This window comes from Mustela nivalis (genome assembly GCF_964662115.1).
Source record: "Mustela nivalis genome assembly, chromosome: 10".
NCBI classification, from domain to species: domain Eukaryota; kingdom Metazoa; phylum Chordata; class Mammalia; order Carnivora; family Mustelidae; genus Mustela; species Mustela nivalis.
The window spans coordinates 95467264-95493976 of record NC_139029.1 but is presented as its reverse complement, the minus strand read 5'-3'; the positions used below and the strand labels follow the sequence as shown (position 1 = coordinate 95493976).

The window sequence follows — 26713 nt, the reverse complement described above, 5'->3', positions numbered from 1 at the left end:
TGGGTTGTGGTTACTGGAGGTTCGGACAGGGAGGGACACACAGAGGGTTTCAGTGGCTTTAGGGCTTTAGTGATGTGAACTAAGAGATGGTTATGTGGGTATATATTTTATTTTCTTAATGCCTCATTATGTTTTACATGTATCAAATACCAGTATCATAATAAAAATGTTAAAACTACATGAAATATAATATAAAAACATCCATATTGTGCTGCTATTGAAAAGCATGATAGGACTTTGTATTCTGAGTCAGTGCCTCTTTTTCCTTTGTGGCTTTAATCCCTAACATCTACAGTTTCCTTTGCCTTTGCCTTCTATTTGTGGGATAGTATCTCTTCAACTTAAAAATCAAATCCATTGGGGCGCCTGGGTGGCTCAGTGGGTTAAAGCCTCTGCCTTCGGCTCAGGTCATGATCCCAGGGTCCACATCAGGCTCTCTGTTCAGCAGGGAGCCTGCTTCCTCCTCTCTCTCTGCCTGCCTCTCTGCCTACTTATAACCTGTCTGTCAAATAAATAAATAAAATCTTTGAAAAAAAAAATGAAATCCATTGAGGCAGAGGTTTTTTTTTTTTTTTTCAACATCTTATTTACTACCATATCTTAAATAGTTCCCAGAAAGTACAGAAAGAGTACATGCTAAACAGGCATTTATTGAATGAAAGAATATGTGTGTGTTAACACGGAGATATTTAAAGATTGGAATTCTACACACTAAATTAACTTCTGAGTAGGAGAGTAGAACTGTATTGCACTTTGTATTTTATATTCTGCATTTGCATTTTTGTAATATATTTATTATGTATTTTTTTAATTAAAGGAGGAGGAAACATCTTTGAAAATCAAGAAGCAAAATGTAAACTGGAGAAAGATGACAAAAAATAACATTGTTGACAAACCTAAACAAACTCCTTAATTTCAGGAATTAATTTGACAAGTTATTAGATGTTAGGTTGAGACTGGAGTTTGGTCTGGAATCAGATCAACTTTAACATGCAGCTGGGCTGGTATCCCTTTCTCTGAATGTTTCTAGAGGAGACTGTTGTTAGCATGGGTCTCTGGAAGAAATAACTAGTCTTGAGCAGATGGGCTGTGAGGATTTTAAGACCTAAGATCTTGTGCTGAGCAGTTTTGTGTCCCTGTTATTATATATACACTAAATAATGTGTTTTCTGTTGGACTTAAAATTTTGAAACAAAATGAAAAGACCAGGATGTAACCAGGGTTATGTACTTGGTTGGCTATAGTAAAATAAATAGTAGTCTCTCTGAAAATACCTGGTGTACAGGTAAATACAATTTAAATTTGGTGGTTTGTTTTTTCCATGCAGTCTTTGTTGAATAATTCCAAACACCTCCCCAACCCAACCCCCCCCCAACACTCCCACACACCCAACAACACCTTTGTAATGATAAAATGTGTACAATAGAATGGTCTTATCAAACATTCCTGCACTGCTTTGGCAGGCTTTGACAATGCCCCTTTCTGATGCAGCTTCTAGATAATAGAAGTATTTTATAGACCTCTGTCTCTACTTTGTGGTAATGGTGCTCTTTATAAAGTGTGTAAATACATCCATTTTATTTAAACCTTAGATAATTACATAGTAGAAATGTGGATGTTATTTGTGACAAAGCACAAGAATATGATGATCTACATGATTATGCCTAGGACAGAAGTCCATGATCATGTCTGGCTCGCATTTTTACTTCAGAAGGAGACACTGGCCAGAGGCATGTGGACATGAGATCAGTGTTAAGGAAAGGGTCCAGCTGTTGGCTTGTTTCTGTATGAGGAAAATTAACTTTCTCGGTGTCTAAGTGCCTCTCCTGCACACACATACACCATGCATGCTCTTGAAAGACATTTTTTTTTCTCCTTCATGAAACTAGGGAAACATACACGTCTTTAGTTTGGAGCTACTGAATTTCAAAGTGTTAAAAACTATTCCAAAAAAATTTTTTTTCCTCTTTTTCAGTATTTATTCTTTATCATTTCCTCTGATCTTGAAACCAGTAACGTGTTGTTTATTTCTGTTTTTTTACTAGCTCTGGGAGCATTTGGACCACACGATGTTTTTCCCAGATTTTAGACCATTTCTAAGTAGCAATCCACTGGACCAAGATAATAGAGCCAATGAGAGGGGTCACCAAACTCACACTGACTTCTGGGGACCAAGCCGGCCTCCACGGCTGCCAATGACTCGAAGATACAGATCACGAGGAAGTACTCGTCCTGATAGATCCCCAGCTATTGAAGGGTGAGTTTTTTATTTAAGTTTCTTTAAGGGTAGTTTCAATGAAGGACATACTGGCATAATCTAATCTTTATAAGGTTCTCATACTTCTTACCTTTATGGACAAGATGGAGGTATAAAAACAGAATGAAGGTGAAGTTAAATAGAATGTCTCTTTTCAGCTGCTACCAATTAACAAATGATGCTAAAACTAATGATATAGGTCTCTGGTTAATTTTATTAATGTCTTAGATTAATATATAGGTGATACATTTATTTATCGGAAGATACTGAAAAGGAATATCCAATATATTGGGTGACGTTAGGATTCAAAAAGACCTCAGTAGATTGAAACAATGGACTTAATATGAAATTTCATAGAAATAGATATAGCCTAGGGGCTCCTGGGTGGCTCAGTGGGTTAAAGCCTCTGCCTTCGGCTCAGGTCATGATCCCAGGGTCCTGGGATCGAGCCCTGCATCGGGCTCTCTGCTCAGTGGGGAGCCTGCTTCCTCCTCTCTCTCTGCCTACCTCTCTGTCTCCTCGTGATTTCTGTCTGTCAAATAAATAAATAAAAAATCTTTAAAAAAAAAAAAAAAAAAGAAATAGATATAGTCTTGTGATGATAAAAACATTCATGCAACAAATGTTTTTATTGACTGTCTTTTATGCTGGAACACTTCTGTTAGACATTTAGATACAGTGGTGAGCAAAACAGATGCTGGCCCTTGATCTCATAGAGCCCATTTTGTAGGAGTAATAAACATTAATTTTTAAAAATATTTGCCATATGCATGGGATTGAACTTCATGCTTTATCTGCTTATTTAATCTATATGAATTAGTAGGTACTATTGCTATTCTTTTTTTTTTTTAAGATTTTATTTATTTATTTGAGAGACAGTGAGAGAGCATGAAAGGGGAGAAGGTCAGAGGGAGAAGCAGACTCCCCGCAGAGCTGGGAGTCCAGTGCAGGACTCGATCCCAAACTCCTGTAACATTATATGAAGGCAGTGGCTTAACCAGCTGAGCTACCACCCTGCTGTTGCTATTCTTATTTTTTTTTAAGATTTTATTTATCTATTTATTTATTTGTCAGAGAAAGAGAGAGAGAGAGTATGCACAAGCTAGGCAGAGCAGCAGGCAGAAGCAGCGAGAGAAGCAGGCTCCCTGCTGAGCAAAGAGCCTGATGCGGGACTCCATCCCAGGATGCTATAGGATCATGACCTGAGCTGAAGGCAGAGGCTTAACCAACTGAGCCACCCAGGCATCCCACTATTCTTACTTTAAATTAAAATAAACTAAGACTCAGAGAAATAAAATAACCTGGATCAGTGGTAGACCCAGGATTTACTTGATATATGGGATATATGAATCCAGTGCTGCATGGCAGCCACTAGCCACACGAGGTTATAAGGATTTAAATTAATTAAAAGTTAATAAAACTCAGAATTCTTTAGTCATAGTAGCCACATTTCTAGGGTTCAGTAGCCAGAGATTGCTAGTAGTTACCATATTTTACAGCACAGATTACAGAACATTTCCATTATCTCAGAAAGTCCTGTTGGACAGTGCTGTTCTAGAACCTACACTCCCTCACATACATACACCTTCCACATTTTACTATTAATAGGTTACTATACTTGCTTTATCACATATCTATCCATCTATTTGTCCATTAGTTCACATTATACTGTATGAATTTCAGGGTTAGTTGTAGACATTTCCTCTTAGGACAATGATAGGATATAAGGAATCTGATTTAATGGGATTGTCTAGGACAAAAGCCAAAAAATCGCAGACCAATGATATATGGTGCTGAGATGCAAATCTGTGCCAATTAAACTGCATGTAGATTACTTTCCTTTCTCTATGTGGTATGGACCCCATTGTTGAACTCCTCAGCTACAGTTCATCTATAGTTTAAAACTCTTGTGCACTTATTTTCTCCCACCCACTAAACTGCCAATTTTGGATCAGTGCTGTGGTCTGCGTTTTCTTTGCTCCTCCCCTAAGGGATGGCTGAATATTGCTGGAGGAAAATCATTAATATTCCCATTGGTGCCCCTACAGCTGGCAAAGTCTGTTTAATCTCCATTAGACTGTCAATGCTTTTGATTAGTCTTTTAATTTGCATTCCCCTCAGGAAATATTTTGAACTTCTGCCAAATTTGACTCCAGATTTCCTGTCTGGTAGCTGATTCTCAGCAGCTGACTTGTATTCTTCATTTTAGAAAATTGGAGCCTCAGATATGAACTACCAAAAACCCTGGGTCAGATTTTTCTACATTAATATTTATTTCTCCTTCCAGTCTCCTGAGATGAGGTATCCTTCCTTTGTTTTCAAAATAACTCCATCAGTTCATGTTTCTGACTCATTCTTTTCCTGTTTCTTCTGAGATTTAGTTTCATTCATTTTCATCTCCTTGCTTCCTTTCACCTCTTTGCTGCTCCCCCACCTCCCACACTTTAGCAGCTTGATTTTCAATTCTGGCTGTACATTAGTGTCTCAGGATATTTTTTTTTTTTTTTAAGATTTATTTATTTATTTATTTGACAGAGAGAGAGATCACAGTAGGAGAGAGGAAGGGAAGAGATCACAGAGAGAGGAAGGGAAGCAGGCCCCCTGCTGAGCAGAGAGCCCGATGTGGGACTCGATCCCAGGACCCTGAGATCATGACCTGAGCCGAAGGCAGCGGCTTAACCCACTGAGCCACCCAGGTGCCCCTCAGGATATTTTTTAAAATCCTGATACCTGGTCCCTTTCACCACGGATTCCATTTCAGATATTCTGGGTGAGATCTAAACATTGATAATTTTAAAAAGCTTCTGCAGTTATTCTGATTGTAGCGAGTTGAGAACCATTGCTTTAGTTACTGCCCAATCTTATTTCCTTCCTTTTCCAATAAAATTTCCTGAGAGGAGTCTGCTTTTACTTTGTGTACTTCCTTATCTCTCATTATTCCTGTACCACTGTAATCTGGTCCTCCTTCATTAAAATCCCTGTGTTGCAGGGGTGAAGACCCAGTAGGTATTTCAAAATCTTTATTGTATGGGTCTAATGTACTGAATTCGATATTTTCCCCCCTTTTGAAATTCTCTACTTTTCTGACTTCCATGACAGTGAATTTTCTTGATTTACCTCTTCTCTCACTTTTCCTTCTAGTGGATACTTCCTAAATACTGGTTTCCCAAGGTGTTTTCTTCATTCTGCTTTTCCTTAGTCTGCAACAGGGTTCTTAACTTTGGAGCTTAGTGACTTTGTTGGGCTGGGTAATTCTTGATCATGTGGGGGGCTCTCCTGTAATGTTACATTGTTTAGCAGCATCCCTGGCTTCTGTCTACTACCTGTAGTAACCCCCCTTATCCTCCTAGTTATGACGATCAGAACTGTCTTCAGACCTTGCCAAATGTCCCCTAGGGAGCAAAATTGTCCTTGGTTGAGAACCACTACTTCATAAGTTCTCTCTGGCCATTCTTAGATTATCTCACAATTCTAATAATTACCTATATACTAAAGACTCCCAGATCTATATTTCTGTTTTGACCTTTCCCCTTAATTTGAGACTTGAATATATATCCCCTTGTTAGACACTTCTGTTTGGATGTTCCACAGATACTCTAAACTCACCAAGATGGAAGCTAAACTCATTTCTTCCAAACTGAATCCTTTTTCTTTATTTGAATTTGATTGGGGCTACCACTCTCTACGCAGTTTAGAAACTGAGGCCTTAACATAGACTCTTTTCTTTGTCCTGCTCAACTTTCTGCTATATATGCATCCAGTTAGATACTTATTCTTCCTGATTTTTCTTTCCTGTTTCTCATCTCCTATTTTGTCCAACCATTTCCCTTTTAGTTCACGTCCATATCTCCTTCAAACCATTACCATTCTTAATTTTTTTAAAAAGGATTTTATTTATTTGACAGAGGGAGACACAGCAAGAGAGGGAACACACACAGGGGGAGTGGGAGAGGAAGAAGCAGGCTTCCTGCCAAGAAGGGAGCCCGATATGGGGCTTGATCCCAGGACCCTGGGATCTATGACCTGAGCTGAAGGTAGATGATTAACAACTAACTGAGCCACCTGGGCGCCCCACCATTCTTAAATTTGATCCCTTATTACCCTTGCAGGATTATCTACCTAAATTTTCAAATCTCTGTCACTTCTCTGTATAAAATCCATTGTCATAGGGTCCATAACTTCATATATAAGGTCCTCTATGTTTCTGAACTCTTCAGCCTTGTTTCCTGTCACTTCTGCTTTTTTTTTCTTTCACCAATACAAAACTTACCATTCTCTACATACACCATGGTATTTCTAGCTTGTTTACCTTTACTTAATCTGTTTCCTTGGCAGAAATATCTCTACTACTTTCTTAACCCAATTAATCCTTTGGTGAATTTAGGAAGCCTCTTGTTACCTCAGGATTAGATCAGAAGCCCTTCTTTGTGCTCTCCCAAAGCACCTCATGCACTCCCCTGCCCTAGTTCTTTTTATTTTTATTTTATTTTTCATTTTTGTTATTATTATTTTTAAAGATTTTATTTAATTGAGAGAGAGCACAAGCGGAGGGAGCAGCAGGCAGAGGGAGAAGCAGGCTCTGCTGAACAAGGAACCCAGTGTGGGACTCGATCCCAGGACCCTGGGATCATGACCCTAGCTGAAGGTCAGATGCTCAACCAACTGAGCAATCCAGATGTCCCTCCTACCATAGTTCTGACTATACCAGTTGAAGTTATCAATACTATGTACTACATAGCATTACATAGTAATAGTACTACATAGTACTATTGTACTATGTCAGGCTTGACATCCATTAGCCCATTTAATGTTCCCCAAAATACTGTGAGGTAGGTACTGCTGAGGAATATTGAAATTCTGGCTTAATAGAGTATATATTAGTTATCTGTTGTCACATAACAAGTTATCCTAAAACTTGGTTACTTGAAAGAGTAATAATCGGGGTGCCTGGGTGGCTCGGTTGGTTAAGCGTCCTGGGATCGAGTACCACATTAGGATCCCTGCTCATCAGGGAACCTACTTCTCCCTCTCCTGCCTCTCCCCCCAACTTGTGCTCTCCCTCTCTCTGACAAATAAAGAAATAAAATCTTTAAAAAAAAGTAAAATCATGTATTATTGCTCACAGTTCTTCGAGTCAGGAATTCAGATAGGGTAGGAGGTAGTTTCTCTGTGCTGTGTGATGTCTGGAACCACAGCTACAACACATAAAGCCTGAGGGCTGAAATCATCTTTAGGCTTATTTGTGTACATGTCTGGTGGTAGGGCTAGCTGGTGGCTGGGCGTTTGGGGAAAACACATGACATTCCTTAGTTTTAAGTTAAGTCTAATTTTGTTTTTGTTTTTGTTTTTTAAAGCTGTCCACTAATTTGAATTTGTCTGATTGTTTCTTCATTCAGATTAAATATCTGGGCAAGAGTATTAGATAAGTGATGTATCCTTCTCCGTGTATCACAACAGAGGGGGCACATGTCAGCTTGTGGGTAATGTTAAGTCTGACCATTTGTTTAAGGCCTTGTCTGCCAAATTTTTCTTATAAGGGTACACTTTCTTCTCTGTAATTAATAAATAATCTGTGGCGATACTTGGATATTAAATGAATATCTGGTTCCTTAAATAGTTTTTTTACCTAATGATACTAACATCTATTGATGATTCTTGCCTGAATTATTACCATAATGGCTATAAAATAATGATTTTTCTATTTCTGTGATTCCTTCTACAAATATCAATCTTTTGTAAATGAGCTTTTTTCTTCTCCTTGCCCTTTCTTATCAATCTACTTACTTATGTTAGTGTGGACTCATAGATTTTATTTTAATCATTATTCATTTTGATGCTCATAATCCCAATATGACCAGAGTAATTTATCTAAGCATTTTAGGCAGTAACCCTCATTCACAGCCCTTCAATTAATAAGATAGTTGAGGTGTAAAAGTAAAGTGATCAGCTTGTGTTTCTCTGATTATTAGCTGGTAATTTCTGGCCTACGAGATGAACACAATTTCTGCTGGGGGTCCCTATAAAGGAAATAAAATTCTTCCAAGAAGAATTTTTTAGTTGCTACATAGGAATGAGGAGAATTATTCTAATTTGTTCTTTGTAGTGTATGAATGCTTAAAAAACACAGTATGTATGTCCTTTGGCAGCCTTGTATTTTGTTCACAATCTGAGAAGAGAAGGTAACTAGCACTTAATCAAATGCTTAGAATTTTTCAGGTACTGGGCTATATACACTCTTCTTACAGAGCCCTGGAGCTCGGCCATGAATAGCTAAAGAAGGCGGGGGTCAAATTTTAATATCTTTTGCTCAGAAATTCCTTGCCAGATTAATAAAATAATCAGTGTGAACACATTAGCTTGATTCAGTCCTCCTTGATTGCTTTGCCACTTTATTCCATTGGAAATTGTGGTCTGCTCCGTTACTACATTGTCCCTTTAACTAATAGCAGAGTGGGAGAAGGATATAAGCTTCCTTTTCTCATGTGTTCTTTTTGATAATCATATTACCTGAGTAACATATAACCTGACTTAATGATAACTTAACAAGAGGTTTTTTTCCTTACATCTAGGGAGATGTCTATAGCTGGGTGGCAGTAGGATATTTCTTTATCTTAACCATGTTAGGGTTGAATCTTTGTGGTTCTCTTGGTCTTTCTCTCATGCTTACTGCCTTAGAGCTTCAGGAAAGAAGAAAGGGAAAAAGGATAGCATCAGCTTTTTTGTCCCCCCCCTTTTTTTTCAGAAAAGGAAAATCTTTTCCATTGCCCCACTCCCAACTCTATAGTCCTTGCCAAGAAAATTCCACTCACTTGGCACTATGTCACATTTTCCCTATCCCCAGCTATAAAGAAAGCTGGGCAAGCATGAATTTAGCTTTTGAATCCTTTGTAGTTGGAGGTGGCAAAGGAGAAGGGTGTTCAGAATGGATTTGGAGTCAGTCAGCCAATGTCTGCTAATGAGATATTTTATTAGCTACTTTAGCTAATAGAAAAAAATAACACATTACTTCAAATTAATTGTAGCATAGGGTTAATGTTTATTTATTTATTTATTTATTTATTTAAATAATTTTATTTATTTATTTGACAGAGAGAAATCACAAGTAGATGGAGAGGCAGGCAGTGAGAGAGAGGGAAGCAGGCTCCCTGCTGAGCAGAGAGCCCGATGCGGGACTCGATCCCAGGACCCTGAGATCATGACCTGAGCCGAAGGCAGCGGCTTAACCCACTGAGCCACCCAGGCGCCCCGGGTTAATGTTTATTTTACATAAATAATGTTTTAGCAGTCTTCTGAAGATTTTGATTTTTTTTTAAGATTTTATTCATTTATTTGAGAGAGAGAATGAGAAAGAGAGCATAAGAAGGGGAGGGTCAGAGAGAGAAGCAGACTCCCTGCTGAGCAGGGAGCCCGATGCAGGACTCCATCCCAGGACTCCAGGATCTTGACCTGTGTTGAAGGCAGTCGCTTAGCCAACTGAGCCACCCAGGAGCCCTTAACTTTTTAAAAATTTATTTAGAGAGAGAATGAGAGATTATGAAAGTGGGGTGAAGGGTAGAGGGAGAAAGTCTTTTAACTCTTGTTGGTTTTTTTCTCATTCTATAATTATTATTATAATCTAAAGTTTTAAAATTTTATTTATTTATTTATTTGAGAGAGGAGACGGGGGTTTGGAGGGTAGAAGGGAAAGGGAGAGAGAAACCCAAGCAGACTTCTGTGCTAAGTGTTGAGCCCAACGTGGGGCTCAGTTTCACCATCCTAAGTTTGTGACAAATCACAATCACAGAGAGATGTCACCTCACATCTGTTAGAATGTCTGTTATCAAAAAGACAGAAAATAACTAATATTGTTAAGGATGTAGAGAAAAGGGAAGGAACCCTTGTGTACTGTTGGTGGGAATGTAATTTGGTGCAGCCAGTATGGAAGACAGTATGGAGATTCCTCAAGAAAGATCAAATATGATCCAGCAGGTCCATTTCTGAATATTAATCCGATAAAAATGAAGAGACTTAATTTGGAAAGATATATGTACATCCCCACCTGTTTATTGCAGCATTATTTTTAATAGCTAAGATGTAACCACCTGAGTGTCTTATCTATAGATGAATGGATAAAGAAAACATGGTATAGATACATAATAGAATATTATTCAGCCCTAAAAAAAAGAATAAAATCTTGCCATTTGTAACAGTGTGGATGGACCTTGAGGACATTATGGTAAATGAAGTAAGTCAAACAGAAAAACACAAATATATGATCTCACTTACATGTGGAATCTAAAAAAAAAATCCAAATCCCCAAACCAAGCTTGTAGATGCAGAGAACAGATTTATGGTTGCCAGGGGAACAGATTTGTGAAGTGGGGTGTGAGAGGTGAGCAAAATGGGTGAAAAGGGGGTAGGGGTCAAAAGATACAAATTTCCAGCTATAAAATAAAGAAGTTGGGGATATAATGTATAGTAGAGTGGCTATAGTTAATACTGTATTGCATATTTAGAAATTACTAAGAGACCTTAGCAATTAGATCTTAGAAGTTTTTAACATGGTGATGGATGTGAACTGGATTTATTGTGATCATTTCACAATACATACAAATAACAGATTTTTAAAAGTCTTTTTTTATTTTTGAGATTCAAATGTTTTTCGATATTTATTTTCCCCAGAATTATATATATACACATGCACATATATGTGTGTGTATGTGTGTGTGTGTTAGTGTGGGTCATAGAAGCTATATATATACCAAAAACAAACAAAAGTAGACAAATTGTATATACCACTACTACTTTGTTATTTTTTTTCCATCTCCAAAACAAGTGCTTTATTTAACTTTTTTCCATTTTATTTCTTTTCAGTGTTCCAGCATTCATTGTTTATGCACCACACCCAGTGCTCCATGTAATCTGTGCTTTCCTTAATACCCACCACCAGTCTCCCCCAACCCCCCACCCCCTCCCCTCCAAAATCCTCAGTTTGTTTCTCAGAGTCCACAGTCTCCCATGGTTCTTCTCCCCCGCAATTTCCCCCAACTCACTTCTCCTCTCCATCTCCCCATGTCCTCTGTGTTACTCCTTATGCTCCACAAATAAGCAAAACCATATGATAATTGACTCTCTCTGCTTGACTTATTTCACACAGCATCATCTCCTCTGGTCCCGTCCATGTTGATGCATAAGTTGGGTGTTCATCCTTTCTGAGGGAGGCATAATACTCCCATTGTATATATGGACCATATTTTCTTTATCCATTCTTTCGTTGAAGGGCATCTTGGTTCTTTCCACACTTTGGCAGCTATGGCCATTGCTGCTATGAACATTGGGGTACAGGTGACCCTTTTCACTACATCAGTATCTTAGGGGTAAATACCCAGTGAAAGTCTTCTTTGTTAAAACTAGTTGTCTGAAGATTGTTTCATGAATGTATTGCATGTTATAAAAGGTGAAGTGCAGTAATGTCTGAAGACTATAAGTGATGGTCTTTCTTGTTTCTAATAAGATAGATACTTTTATCTTTGATTATCATCTTTAGGAAGTAATATGTTAGTGTTTAAAATGCTGTGTGGTATAATTGTAAAACTCTTTAAAAAAGAGGGGTACAGAAACTAGCCCTGTGCATTTGTTGGTGCATGAGCTGAAATCTACAGCTTTTTTGGGGGTGATGGGGCATTCCGCAGGTTTACTGTCAAGAGGTGTGGTTTTTTTTGTCTTTACGAGTTTTTGTTTTTTTGGAGTTCGGCAAGGGCAAACTTTAAAATTGTATTCTGCTTGCAATGTGTAGGATGGGAGAAGGATATCCTAACCTTTTGTCATGATCATATGCAGGAAAATAATGAAAGTTGACTAGAGCCCACTTTTTAAAATTTTAATTGAGTACTTCATTTTTGTAGCTGCTGCTGCTGAAAGAAGAAAAGTTTAAAAGAATGTCAGTATTTTTAGGAGAATTGAATAAACCTGTTGCAATAGGCTTCTCTTGAAACAAATGAAAAAAATCCTGATTAACCTGGTTAATAAAATTGTCTTGGTCTCTATGGTGCTTTTGAAATGCATTGACAGGAGAGTGTTATATTACTGAGTTCTCTCTCATCTACCACAAGCACCATTGCTCTAATGTTAAGATTTTCTAAAATAGTGAAGAATGCTTGGGAAAATTTTGGGGGGAGGGGGCATGTAATTTTTCCTTGATTTTTCACAGTAGTTGTATTCCTGGAAAATTCAGTATATTTTAAAACCAAGTAGGAAATACTTTATACATAGAATGGAGTTGAGTTTGGGCTCAGTAAATTATAGAGTTTTCCTCCAAGTGAATGTTCACACAGGACATTCAAAGGTTGTGCGTGTTGGAGAACACTGCTGGGCATGACTATCCTCCTATTTCTTGGAAGGTTACTGGCACTTGCAAGGTCCCTATTTACTAAATATAAATGGTACCTCCCCATTCATTGTAACTAGCAAAACTGTCTCCTTGGATTTCTAAATCACCATGGAAGGGCAGTATTGAGAATTCCTGGTGTCAATTAGAAGTCCTTAGAATAGTTCTCAGTGATCAGTCACTGTGTTATCTTTTTTTTTTTTTTTTAAATATTTTTATTTATTTATTTGACAGAGAGAGAGATCACAAGTAGGCAGAGAGGGAGGCAGAGGCAGGGGGGCGGTGGGGGAAGCAGGCTCCCTGCTGAGCAGAGAGCCTGACACGGGGCTCGATCCCAGGACCCTGAGATCATGACCTGAGCTGAAGGCAGAGGTTTAACCCACTGAGCCACCCAGTCACTGTGTTATCTTAAGCTGTCTGTCTCCCTTTCTCTGTCTCTCTCTTCTGTGCTTTCTTGTATTGGCATCATTATTGGATAGCTCTCCCTGTTTAAAATGAAAGGTGGCTGGTGGTAGCTCCAAGTTTTCAAGAACATTAGAGCATTCATCCCAGAGGGTATATCCCTCTTTTGACTCTCAGAAAGGGCACCTGGTTCAGCTTGGGTTTTGTGCCCACACTTCTAGTGGGTGCAGGTATTATTTCTGTGAATTTTTCTAAGTTAAGGACTCACCCCCCCCCATCTGAGTATCTAGTTGTTTGCAGTGTAAATCATTGAATCATCCATCTGACCTGAAATATATATCTTTATATATATGCATTTATATATCTATAAATATATATAATATATCTTTATATAGAATATAAATAGAGAGATATATATTTATATATGTTATAGATAATATATTATTTCTATATATTATATTATAATAATTTATATTATTATAATATATTATATAGAAATAATATATATTATATATAATATTATTTATATAAATAATATATAAATATATGTTTATATTAATAATATATATAGATGATATATATAAATATATATTAATAATTATTATATATATAAACTGATTTAGTTTTGGTGAAGTCCAGTTCATTATTGTCCTTCCTCAAAAATGCCCTGATGCTTTTTACCCTTCCACGTGGATTTTAGATGAAATTTGTTAGTCTGTGCCCTCTCTCTTATCCCATTGGGATTTGGATTGGATATGCATGGGAAGGCAGCTATGCTTACCACTATACCACCAAGGCTGATGCATCGGATTTATTTATTAACTTGGGGGCATTTGTCACTTTTTATAATATTGGAACTTCTCATCTAAGTCCACAGCTCATGTCTCAATTTATTTGGTTCCTTCGTGAGGTTATTCAGCAAAAAGTTTTATAGTTTAATTTGCCTTTTTAACTGATTATTGCTGTAAAGTTCTTTGTCACCCATCCCCTTGCTATTTAATTGAATTCTCTTATTAGCTCAAATAGGTTTTCCCGTTATTCCCTCGAGTTTCCTAGCTTAGCAGTTGTATCATCTACAGATAATTGTGTTTTTTTCCCTGTTTATGCCTCATTATTTTTTATCTCTTACATTGACTGTATTATCACAACAAAGTTGTTTAATAGTAGGCATCTTTGTCTTCTTTCTGACTTGAGTGGGAATGCATGTTTCTGTGTTAAGCATGTTTACCTCTGGTTCCTCAGATACACACTGTCAGATTAAGAAAGGTTTACTTTATTCCTAATTTATTAGGGGCTTTTAATTAGGAATGAGTAGTGATTTTTTTTTTTTTAAGATTTTATTTATTTGAGAGAGAGAGGTCACAGGCAGGCAGAGAAAGGGTGGGAAGCAGCCTCCCCACTGAGCTGAGAGCCCAACTCGGGCCTCAATCCCAGGCCCCTGAGATCATGACCTGAACTGAAGGCCCAACACACTGAGCCACCTAGGCCCCTTAGGAATGAGTAGTGATTTTATCATATGCCCTTTGTAGTCCTGTCCGAATGATTTTATAGTTTTCTCCTTTAAGCAGTTAATGAATTTTATTAACTAACAAATTTTCTTTTTTTTTAAGGTCACTTTTTAAAAAAAGATTTTATTTATGTGACATAGAGAGAGAGAACACAAGCAGGAGATGCGACAGGGGGAGGAAGAAGCAGGACTCCCCACTGGGCAGGGAACGCCAGATATCCTCTGGAATCATGACCTGAGCTGAAGGCAGATGCTTAACTAACTGAGCCACACAGGCGCTCCAACTAATAGATTTTCTAATATTGAAGCCACACTGCAAGCACTGAACAAAAACTACTTTGTCAAGAAGCATTAATCTCTTTAATACATTATTGGAGTTGATTTATTCCTAATCTTTTTGTTTGTTTGTTTTTGCATCTGTTCATAAGGGGACTTGTAATTTTTTTGTGTTGTCTTTATCACATTTTGGTATCAGGATTATGTTAGTTTGATAAAATGAACTGGGAAATCTTGCTGTTTTATTTTATGCTTAGGAATAGTTTAAGTAACATAGGAATTATCTATTCCTTAAAGGTTTGATAAAAATTAACTATAATTCTGTCTCCATCTGGCATCTTTTGAGGGACCAGATCTGTTACAACTTTTGAAGTTACTTCTGGGTTTAATGCTCCAGGGTGGTGGTGTATTCATTTCTATTGCCAGCTTCTAGAATAGTGTCTGTTTTATAGTGGATACTAAATATATTTGTGTTGAATGAATGGATAATTATAATTATGTTCCTAAGAGGTATATGGAATATATGCATTAGTGGTAATTATAGCTAGGAGTTTGTGCCTGGCCCTAGTCTGAGTGCATTACGGATAGTAATTTGTTTAATCTTCTCCATAATCCTATGGAGAAGTTACTGTGAATCTCCATTTTACAGTAGAAACTGAGGCACAGAGTGGTTAGGTAAACTGCCTGAGATTATAATACCAGTTAAATATTGCAGCCAGGATATTATACAAGTGATGATATTTGTATTTGGTAGGATTATGTATGTTTAAAAAATAATCTTTTTTTTGTTTGTTTAAAAAGTACTTTAAACAAATCTAATAGTATCATATAGACTTCCCAATTAAAAAAAAAAAAAAAGGCATTTCTCTAACTTTCTCAGAAACTTTCCTTCCAAAGCACACATACCCGTATGAGAGGGCTATCTCTCTGCGATCTGTCACCCCATTGATGCCAGGGTTGATTTAGCCGATCTGGCTGGCTAGGCTGGTGTCTCCTTCCTCCCTCATTGCTCCGTGTGCGTCCTTCCCCAAGCTGGTGCACTCGAAGAGGAGGACTTTCTCCCCATAGAGGAGGACCCTTCTTTGGTCAAGGATATACAAGTAGCTGCGATCCCCTTCTAGAACCTCCAGACAAGCTCCAAAGCACACATACCAATATGATAGGAAGTAGTACTTTTAGTTCACTTTCTTTTTTCCTTTCCTTCATGTGAATGGAACACAACATGCCTGTTTTGGTCATGTTATTGCTCCTGCTTAGCAGGTCTACCCTTTTTCTTCTACATGATTGTTACTCCTTTACATTAGTTGTCATTGTATGTCGCCCAGTGGTTTTTTGTTGTTGTTTTTTAAGATTTTATTTATTTATTTGTGAGAGAGAGTGAGAACACAAGCAGGAGAAGTGGCAGGCAGAGGAAGAAGCAGACTCCCCACTGAGCAAGGAGCCTGGTGCAGGACTCCATCCCAGGACCCTGGGATCATGACCTGAGCTGAAGTCAGACCCTTAACCAACTGAGCCACCCAGGCATTCCCTCACCCAGTGTTTGGAAAGTACATTACAATTGCATATTTTATAGATTTCTTTTTGGTTAGATTTTAGCTTGGCTTCTTCCTAATGGGATAGTTTGTTCTGTTGATTTGAGAAGGAGTATAATGTTTTATTCTGCTCATCAGGTTTTCAACTGGTGGTTTCCATCGGCTACATTGCAGGCTCCTCCTGTTCAGTCCACGGATTCCACTGTAGACAGAGTACTTTGTCATTTAAAAAAATCATATGTCAGAGATTAATTAGCCTTCATGGGATTATTAATGTGTTCCTTACACCAGTTTAAGGAGTTACTCTGAAGTGAGATCTGTTTTCTTTTTCAATGACATGAGTGAAACCTCTTTGCAAATGTAAGGATAGGTAAGTCTCACATTGTTAATTCATTTTGCAAATACTTGTGAGAGTGTCTAAAGTATGTCCTCTAATCTGCAGCTTTCAAATGATGTTTATCCAGGTGCAATTGGGTCCTGAGTAGACTAGCTCATCCTATCTAACCTTAAATGAATTTGACCTGTGCCAGAAGACTAATTTATTAATTTGCAGCTGCGGGTATTCTGTTTCAGTGACTGGAAAACTCATTTCTGCTTGTTAGCATAATGCTGTCTTTGAATTTCCCAGATAACAAGAAATCAAAAGCGGGGCACCTGGGTAGCTCAGTGGATTCAGCCTCTGCCTTCAGCTCAGGTCATGATCTCAGGGTCCTGGGATTGAGCCCTGCATCAGGCTCTCTGCTCAGCAGGGAGCCTGCTTCTCCCTATCTCTCTCTCTCCCTGCCTGCCTCTCGGTCTACTGGTGACCTCTCTGTCACATAAATAAATAAAATCTTAAAAAAAAAAAATCAAAAGCAGTCATGGTTGCTTGGTGTGTATAAAATAAACAAAGGAGATTGCACAGTCTTTAGGAGAAATTTCATTCAGGTTGTGACAAGTCTAAGGAATTACTGATATTTTACCCTAAAGAATTTTTTTTAGGATGGCGAAATATTTATATTTGTCAGTGCTTATTCCTTGTCTCTGTTAGATCAACACTAACACAGTCATACTTTCCAGACTTCATAGAGGTTACTCATTACTTTGCACTTACTACATTAAGACCTGTCTTTATTTTAGTTTGTTATACTCCTTTAACATTTGTTTTTTACTGTTACATTTTAGCCTGGTTTTTTGATTGGCTGTCTCTGAATCACTTTGTAGGGTAGGTTACTACTAAGGTGTGCTTCCTTAAAAGTATTTTCCCCTGAAGGAGATTCTGAGACCATAGTGTTCTGACCACTGATCACTGTTTATATTTTGAGAATTGACTTTTTTGGTTATTTAAATATATTAGGGGTTTTTCATTTGTTTGTTTTTTGTATTAAAAAGGCAGCATTACCCAGTTATACCCTGATGCATAATCTTGTGGAACTTTTTAAATATTACACCTACATCTATATAATTGAAATGGAAATCATACTGTACCTACATTATCATCCCCCCCCTTTTTTTTAAAGATTTGTATTTATTTACTTATTTGACAGAGAGAAATCACAAGTAGATGGAGAGGCAGGCAGAGAGAGAGAGAGAGAGAGGGAAGCAGGCTCCCTGCTGAGCAGAGAGCCCGATGCGGGACTCGATCCCAGGACCCCGAGATCATGACCTGAGCCGAAGGCAGCGGCTTAACCCACTGAGCCACCCAGGCACCCTTCATCCCCCTTTTTTATCTTAATAGATTAGATAGGTCTTTCACTGTATTTCTGGGCCCTATCTTTGGGTCTTTTAATTAACTCAACAAACATTTTGTATATTACTTTGCCAGGTATTATTCCATGTATTAACTATACAGTAGTGAATGAAACAGTCAAAAGTTGATTGCCCTTGTGGAGCTTAATAAGGGGAAAGTCAGACAAGCAAAATAAGTTAAATCAGTAGGCTGTTAAGCAGTAGTAAACGCTATGGGGAAAAAAGGCAGAGTAGGGAGTGTGGGAGAAGTAAAGTTTCAAAAAGTATAGTCAGCTAAGGCCTTACTGAGAAGACATTTGAATAGACATAAATGTAGTGAGGAAATGAGCTAGGAATGTGCCGACAAGAAGAGGCCAGTCAGGGGCGCCTGAGTGGCTCAGTGGATTAAGCCTCTGCCTTCTGCTCAGATCATGATCCCAGGGTTCTGGGATTGAGCCCCACATCTGGCTCTCTGTTCAGCAGGGAGCCTGCTTCTCCCACCGCCCCCTGCCCCCTCTGCCTGCCTCTCTACCTACTTGTGATTGCTCTCTGTCAAATAAATAAATAAAATCTTAAAAAAAAAAAAAAAAAGAAGAGGCCAGTTAGAGCAGAGTAAGTGAGGGGGAATAGTAGGAGATAAAGTCACAGAGAAGGTGGTTGGGTGTGGTGATGGGGAAGAGAGTATTAGATAATGCAGAGCATGGTAGACTAGGGTTTTTGGTCTGATTGCAGTAGAAACCCAATGGAAGGTTTAGGGCAGAGAAATGACATAGTCTCACTTCAGTCTTAAAATGATCATTCTTACTGCTATTTTGAGAATAGAATGGGGGGCTGCAAGGAGTACAGGGGCAAGGGCAGAAGCAGAGAGACCATTTAATAGGCTGTTGCATTAATTGAAGCTAGAGATGCCAGTGGCTTGGTTGAGGGTACTGAGAAATGTTTGAATTCTACATATAGTTGATAGTGGGCATAATAGTATTTGGTGGCAGATTGGATATAAGGTGTTAAGAGTTGCAGATAATTTTTTTTTTAAGTTTTTTTTTTGTTTTTTTTTTTTTATTTGACAGAGAGAAATCACAAGTAGATAGAGAAGCAGGCAGGAGAGAGAGAGGGAAGCAGGCTCCCTGCTGAGCAGAAAGCCCGATGCGGGACTTAATCCCAGGACCCTGAGATCATGACCTGAGCTGAAGGCAGAGGCTTTAACCCACTGAGCCACCCAGGCGCCTCTAGTATGGAGGTTCTTTTTTTTTTTTTTTTTTTTTTTTTTAAGATTTTATTTATTTATTTGACAGAGAGAGAGATGAGGAGAAGCAGGCTCCCTGCTGAGCAGAGAGCCCCGTGCGGGACTCGATCCCAGGCCCCTGGGATCATGACCTGAGCCATCCAGGCGCCCCTAGTATGGAGGTTCTTAAAGAAATAAAAATAGAGCTACCATATGATCCAGCAATTCTCCTTCTGGGTATTTATCTAAAGACAAAAACCTTAATGTATCCTTATATGTTCGTTTCAGTATTATTTATAATAGCCAGAACATGGAGCCAACCTAAGTGTCCATTGATGGATAATGGATAAAGAAACTGTGACTTGTATAAATATACACCAACACACAGACACACACTGGAATATTACATGGCCAAAAAAAGAAAAGAAAGAAAGAAATCTTGCCATTTGCAACAACATGGATGGACCTTGAGGCTGTTGGGATAAGTGAAATATGTCAGACGGAGAAGGACAAGTATCTTATGATCTCACTTATATGTGGAGTCATAATTTTAAAAAAAGCTTATTGATAAAGAGAATAGATTGGTGGTTGCCAGAGGTAGGGGGTAGGATGTGAACAAAATAGAAGGGGACCAGAGGTACAAATTTCTAGGTATAGAATAAGTAGTGGGGATGTAATGTATAGCATAGTGACTATATCATCAGGGAAATGCAAATCGAAACCATAAAATTATTATACTTCATTATAGTAACAAGTAACTAAAGTATTATAGTTAATATATTACGTATTTACAAGTTGTTAAGAACGTAGATCTTAAAAGTTGTAATCACAAGAAAAAAATTTTGTAACTATGTTTGGTGATGCATGTTAACTAGTCATCTTCTGGTGGTCATTTATAATATATAAGAACATCAAATGATTATATTGTACACCTGAAACTAATACAATGTTCATGTGAATTTTACCTTAATAAAAAATAAGAAGTCACTAAGTCCAGCCTACACTCATAGGAGGATCATAAAACAATTGTGTACATTTTTTTGGTGTGGACATATTTTAAAATACGTAGTCTAGTTAGCTTTAGGAATAGAGAGAGTCTAATATTGGCTACTGTCATTGTTATATCAATTGGCCTAATAAAGTGGGAACGAGGGGGTTAAAATTATGTAACATGTCAGTTATGTCTCAGTAAAGCTGGACGAAAAAAGTGCATATCGTTCACAAAACAAGAGATTTAGGAGAAAGATTTCTTGTCTGTCTTTTGCCCACTATTGCTTTGGGTAACAAAGATCAACTACCTAATATAAAGGACTGGGTAAGTATGCCATCCTTAGTGTTCAGAATGACAAGATTCAGGTGTGTGTATGTTTGAGTTTGTTTGTGTTATAGGCAATTGAAACACCTTTTGAGGGCTGATATAGCATGTTGATAAATGTTGGTAAAGTGGGATTATTATAAAAAAAATTTTTTTACAGGGCTTTTTGAATAATACCTTACACAGAAACCCAGTGTGTAAAAACATTTAAAAATGGAACTACTGTTGTTACAGGATGGGCCCAGATCCCACTGATTTAGCATCCCTTTCAGCCTCGCTGTCAGGGATCCAAGGAACATCATTTGAAAACTACACCATGTAATCAGTCCCTTTCAAGCCTAATTCACAAAAAAATCTATTAATACATAAGATGATAGAGCTCATCAAGAGCCATAATAGCAGAATAGCCCTTTACCACTTTACCAGTTAGGAGACTGATTTCTGGTGTTATCTGCTATATAATGGTCAGTGAAAACCCATCATGATTTGGAGAAGTAGTCGATGATTGGTCAGCCATTGATATCTGTAGAATACTTTCATTAGTCTGTTGTCTCACCTACCTGTTTTTTCCTTCAACAGAATAATACAACAGATCTTTACAGGATTCTTTGCAAATTCTGCAATTCCTGGATCCTCACATCCTTTTTCCTGGTAAGTAACTAAATGCCCTGTGCCTTACTTTGCTGGAGTAGCAGCAGCGTTTTAGGTATCCATACCATTGTGAGAGAGAGCAAGAGCTGCACAGGTGAGTATATAAAGATATGATTGGCATACTGTTAGATTGCCTTTATTTGCTGAGCCCAAACTTAAATCAGAACTTTTTCTTATTTTTCAGTCTCCTGAGGGCCATCCTGGTCCCCCAGGATGTCCAGGCACTGGATGTGTCGGTTTTGGTTCATATTCTGGCCTGAGAGTTGTGTTGAGAGGGGAATGAGACAGTCCCACCAGGCCTGGTATCTGGACTTTGCAGGTTTCTTTTCTAGCTCATATGGGAAGATTTTATTCCTTAAGAATTTCTGTAATTAAGAACATGTTGCTTAACTTTCTATTCTCAAAGTAATAAGGTTTGTCAGAAGAAACAAAGGCTGTAGTTCAGTATCAGAGTGACACTTAAGTACGATAGGGGTTAAGATGGAATTTCCTCTTGTCTGGACAATTACGTGCCCCTTCTGTCTCTGCCCCAGAAGGCTCCTTTGCTCAGAGGACCTCAGTCCTTCCACACAGTTACCCTATTTTCCAGCTGCTCATTTCTTTTAACGTGTTCCAGCCAAAGAGTCTGGGCATCTGTCATCCAGGGTAGTGCACAGGCAGCTCCAGAAAGAGGTGCTGCCAAGTTCCTTTTGTAATTGCTCTAAGTTGTGATTCAGAGAGACTGCTGTGGCTGTTACTCGACTTGAAAGCTCCACATTGTCAAGGACCACGGGCAGCTTCTTTGAATGAAGGAAGTCTGCTATAGATTTTGGCCAATCACAAAGGGAAAACTCTCTTTAAAAAGCAGCTCCATTTATGTTTACTGTAAGTGGGCACAGAGAAGACAAACTTTTCTTAGCCAGTAGGCAATGAGTCACACTTTTTGCTTTGGTGTGTCATGTGGTATTTTAGGTAGCTTCACATTTTATGTTCTATTCGGTTAAATAAAAATTCCTTACTTAAGAGAATAAGAGACTACTTCCGGATAATCTGTTTGACCTTTAAATATTGAGAAATTCTTTGCCTCTTGATTTTAGAGAACTAGTGACTTTCCAGCTCAGAGGGAGAGCAGGATCTGCCAGTATTTTCTGTGGTGTAAGACAGAGACTGGTCACTCCATCTAATGCTGTCTGTCTCATCTCCTGTGTAGGAGCGGGATGCTGCACTCCAACCCTGGGGACTATGCCTGGGGTCAGACAGGGCTTGATGCCATTGTAACCCAGGTGAGGAGCTGCCTTTTGAGGGTGTCTGTTCAGTGTGTCTCATGGTTCCACAGGCTTCCTGCTTTCCTTCTGCTACTTTCTGAAATGGCAGTCACTCTGCTTTCCCTAGTATTTTGAGCTTATGGGTTTCCATTTTACAGAAGGAATAAATGGTTTATGGGTTTAGTTTAGCACCCATGTACCTTCTAGGTGCTAGGTACTTTTTGGAAGATGGCTTTACCTCCATAGGAAGAAAAGACTTCTATAACAAACAGTATTTTGTATTTTTGGCCTCTTGTTCAGTCCTATGAGTTTTTTATAAACAAGTGCTTCACAAAAGAGGAGGGTCTCCTCACATGTTGAAGCAGGGGTTTCTGCTAGTTGGAGCAAAGTAGGGGAAGGAAGCAGAGAAAAAGGTATTCTCATGCCATGTATAATTGCTCCCACTTATTTATGTTTATTTTAATTTAATTGGGTTTTCATTTCCCTTATGGATTGCTGAGGATAGAAAGCATGTCATTTATATCCAAATCTTCTCATAAGTAGTAATTTACCTATTTCTTGGCTTACTTTATGCTACTTTCCATACTCCCACCCTTTTTTTTCTTCCAGCAGAATGAAAGTTTTAGAGCAGTTAAGTATTACTTTTTGTTCAGTTATAGTTTTATTCCTGACATCACAATCTTTATGCTGCCTCTGAAGTTGCTTTATGCCCAGAGGCGGACCTTGCAATGACAGTTTTATCTTTAGACTTACACTATTGTCACTCTGAAATTGTAAAGGAATTGTGAGTGTTCTGGAAGAAGGAAAGAGGAAACCCAAGCCTCTCAGAGCCTTGCAGAAATAAGAGCAACTAACATTTCTTACATATGTACTGTTTATTCTCAGTTGGAGGAGCTCCCTCTCCGGGGATAATCTCTGCCACTTCTTCTTTTTCTTTTTCCTTTTTTGTAGCTTTTGGGACAACTGGAGAACACAGGGCCTCCCCCAGCTGACAAGGAAAAGATCACATCTCTTCCAACAGTGACAGTAACTCAGGAACAAGTTGGTAGGTTCAGTTCTATACTTACTCTGTCAACTTCTGATTCAAAATTCCAGCATCTTCCTATACTAAGGATCTTCAGGTGAAGCTATAGCACTCCTAAAATTCCTGCCTGGGTGTCATATATTTAAGATGTCTGCCTTTCATTAGGGTTAGTCATGTTGATGCAGAATTGGACAAACCTTTTTTTAAATTATAAAGAGAAAGAAGGCTAAGTTAGGACAGTTGCTGATGTTGCACAGTTTTTAATAGAGAAGAGGGAGCTCCAGGGATAGACCATTTGGTGAAGGGTTATGTATGTTTGTTTGTTTTGAGGTAGGCTCCATGCCCAGTGTGGGGCTTGAACTCATGACCCTAAGATCAGGAGTTGCATACTGTACTGACTGAGCCAGCCAGACACCCATTTTTAATATAGTTGGAAATCATTATGATAAAGGACAGTTCAGAAAGTTACAGACTTTATCTTACGTTTTTAGTACATGCAAATCTGTATGACTTTAATCTTATGGGAACAAGGGAGTTTTTTGTTTTTACCTTTGGAATGTTCCTTTTTGGTTATTATTACTATTTTTTAATAAGCAGGTGTACAGTGTGTGCTCAGGATAGAAGTAGAGCCCATGCTTTGATGTTTTGTGGAGTCATTTTGACCTTGGTATGTAGATTTCCTGGGGCCCAGGAGAAGGGTCTACAAATGTTGAAGGCTGAGAATTTCTTTTATGAGCCAGTATTTCCTCAGCAGCCGCCATCTCCTTTTTCTAGGTGCCATGGAGGAGACAAAAGAGGTACAAGATAAGCCTTGATTTCTTGAAGAGCTTAGCAAGGAAACCAAGACTCAACTGAACTATTAGAAAACAGTATAAAAAATAGTATTGAGCAGATGATACAGAGAAAGAGAAAAAATGGGAGGCTGGGAATTTGTTTCCTATTTACTTGCCTGATACAATTAGGTACTTTAGACACAGATATTATTTTTAAGCACTGAAGGAATTTAGTGACAAGGAACATTATATTGAACTAAGCAGTTCTTTCCCCACAAATTCCAGATTAAGTTAGAGAAGATTTTGAAGACAGGATGGGCCATCTTAGAAGGGTCATTTTGCTCAAGGAAAAATATGAACCAATGTGAGAATGTCAACATGGACATAGTGTCTCAATCAGGTATAAGGAGAGTCACCTTATTAGCCCTGAAATAGAATCTGGTTTGGGGTTAGTGGGAAGCGTGACTGGTTAGGGGCCAGTTTGTGTGGACCTTGAAACTGGCAGAGTAGTTAGGGCTGGATATTTTAGATAGGAGGCAGGTTTCATAGCTCCCCAAGTGGAGGATTGAAGAACTTTAGGTAGTCTTTAGAGATGATTAGTTTAGAGGTGGTATCTCAAATAGATTGGAAGACAAAGAAGGCAGAAGCAGGGATTTAAGGGGCTGCTGCCACATGTTGGGGGTGCAGCTAATGGTGGCAGTGCTGACAGACAGGGAGGGGTAGACTCAGGATCGTTTTGAAGAAAGGCTTTCCTCACTGATTGCATAATAGGATAAAGAAGGGAAGAAGGTCAAACAAAGAGTACAGAAGGTTTTGCAGCTTGGGAACCACAGAGCTGGTGCTGCCATCTGGCAGGGGTGGGGGAATTGTGAGCAGGCCCCAGTTGGGTTATGGAAGTGATGTGATATTTTTAATTTTAAACATGTTGATTTTGAGTTATCAGCTGGGAATTCAAGTAAAGATGAGTTGGGGATTGCTGTGAAGCTAGTATTAGGGAAAAGTAGCTGGTTGCAAAGCTTAGGAAAATTTGGAGGGTTGAAAGCTAGGGTCGAGGATACTACCTGGGGGATTGTTCCAATAGACCAGACATTAAGAAATAATAGCTAGAATTGAGGTGAAGGTGTTAGGGAATAGTGGAGAGGGAGGAGTAAATCTATTAAGTGGTAGTCTCACTCCAGATCCTTGATTGCTGCTATGGGCACGTCGCACACCCTGGCCACTGGAGAGAGAGACTATCTGGTATTGTTAGCCAGACTTGGGAAACTCTGACTTCGCTGCCTGGTACTCCCAATTTAGTTTGCGGCTGTTCCTCACAAAGTGTTTCTTGTCTCTGGACTTGGAACCTGAGCTTTCCTTGGGCTTTGCAATTCTGCAGCACCACCTCCTGGTATAGCTTTTTTTTTTTTTTTTTTAAAGATTTTATTTATTTATTTGACAGAGAGAGATCACAAGTAGGCAGAGAGATAGAGAGAGGAGGAAGCAGGCTCCCCGCTGAGCAGAGAGCCCGATACGGGACTCGATCCCAGGACCCTGAGATCATGACCTGAGCCGAAGGCAGCGGCTTAACCCACTGAGCCACCCAGGCGCCCCCTGGTATAGCTTTTAATTAACTTGTACAGAGGCTTTAGGACAACCACCCTGAAAGAGGATGCAGAGTGTGGAAAATAGCAGGGTAAAAGTGGCTTGAGATACTGACTAAGAGGCCCCTTTTTTTTCCTAAGTAGACACTTGAGTCACTTATACTAAGTAGAAACTGCTAGAAGTCTGTCACACGTCTGGGAAGATGTTTTTCCTTTTTCACTTAGCAAATAATCTAAGCCTGGGGATATTTTTTTCCAAGTCTTGACTTTGAAAAGTAGACCTTAATAATTTCTATGCAGTCCTTACCTAAGCCCATTCATGTCCCTGTCTACTATCATGTCCTCCCGCATTTTGAAATAAAATTCCTGCTTCCTACCTTCTCCAGTGGCTCGGATGCACTTTGTATTTTTTCTTTATGCATTCCTTTGGTTAAAGACTGGGCTAGTTTTTTCTTCTTTCCTTTTGCTCACTTACTTTAGAATGCATTTCCTCCTCCAACAGATATGGGTTTAGAGTGTCCAGTGTGCAAAGAAGATTACACAGTTGAAGAGGAAGTTCGACAGTTACCCTGCAACCACTTCTTCCACAGCAGTTGTATTGTACCATGGTTAGAACTGGTGAGTATAGACAGCTGTCGTATGTGATGGGCCGTCTCTGCCAGTCCCATCTCTTCATGGGAGCGGGGGGAGGTGGTGGTTTGGAGTTCATAGAAAACCAAGCAGAGCAGATATTAGTCCCTGGCTAATTCCTGCTGGTGCCATTACCGTTTTTTAGATCACTGTGTGTTTGGAACTTCTCTGACCACTAGTTACCAAACCACAGCCTACAGGTCCTGGGCCTGCCACCTGTTTTTGTA

At 38.8% G+C, this 26713-nt stretch overlaps 1 protein-coding gene across 2 annotated transcripts in view; it reads left to right on the top strand.

Annotated features, from left to right (window-relative positions):
* The window catches only part of RNF115 (ring finger protein 115), a 66048-nt gene that overhangs the window by 37352 nt on the left and 1983 nt on the right, over positions 1-26713 (top strand). Inside the window, exons 4-8 of one of the 2 annotated variants that reach the window (XR_014299287.1) lie at positions 2046-2257; positions 21164-21235; positions 22425-22497; positions 23431-25668; positions 25876-26474. Coding sequence is in view for 1 of the 2 variants with exons in the window: in XM_082685141.1 (XP_082541267.1) it covers positions 2046-2257; positions 21164-21235; positions 22425-22497; positions 23431-23524; positions 26359-26474 (567 nt within the window). In the remaining variant the exon portion in view is untranslated. The remainder of the gene's footprint in view (positions 1-2045; positions 2258-21163; positions 21236-22424; positions 22498-23430; positions 25669-25875; positions 26475-26713) is intronic. The other variant, XM_082685141.1, reaches the window with a different exon arrangement.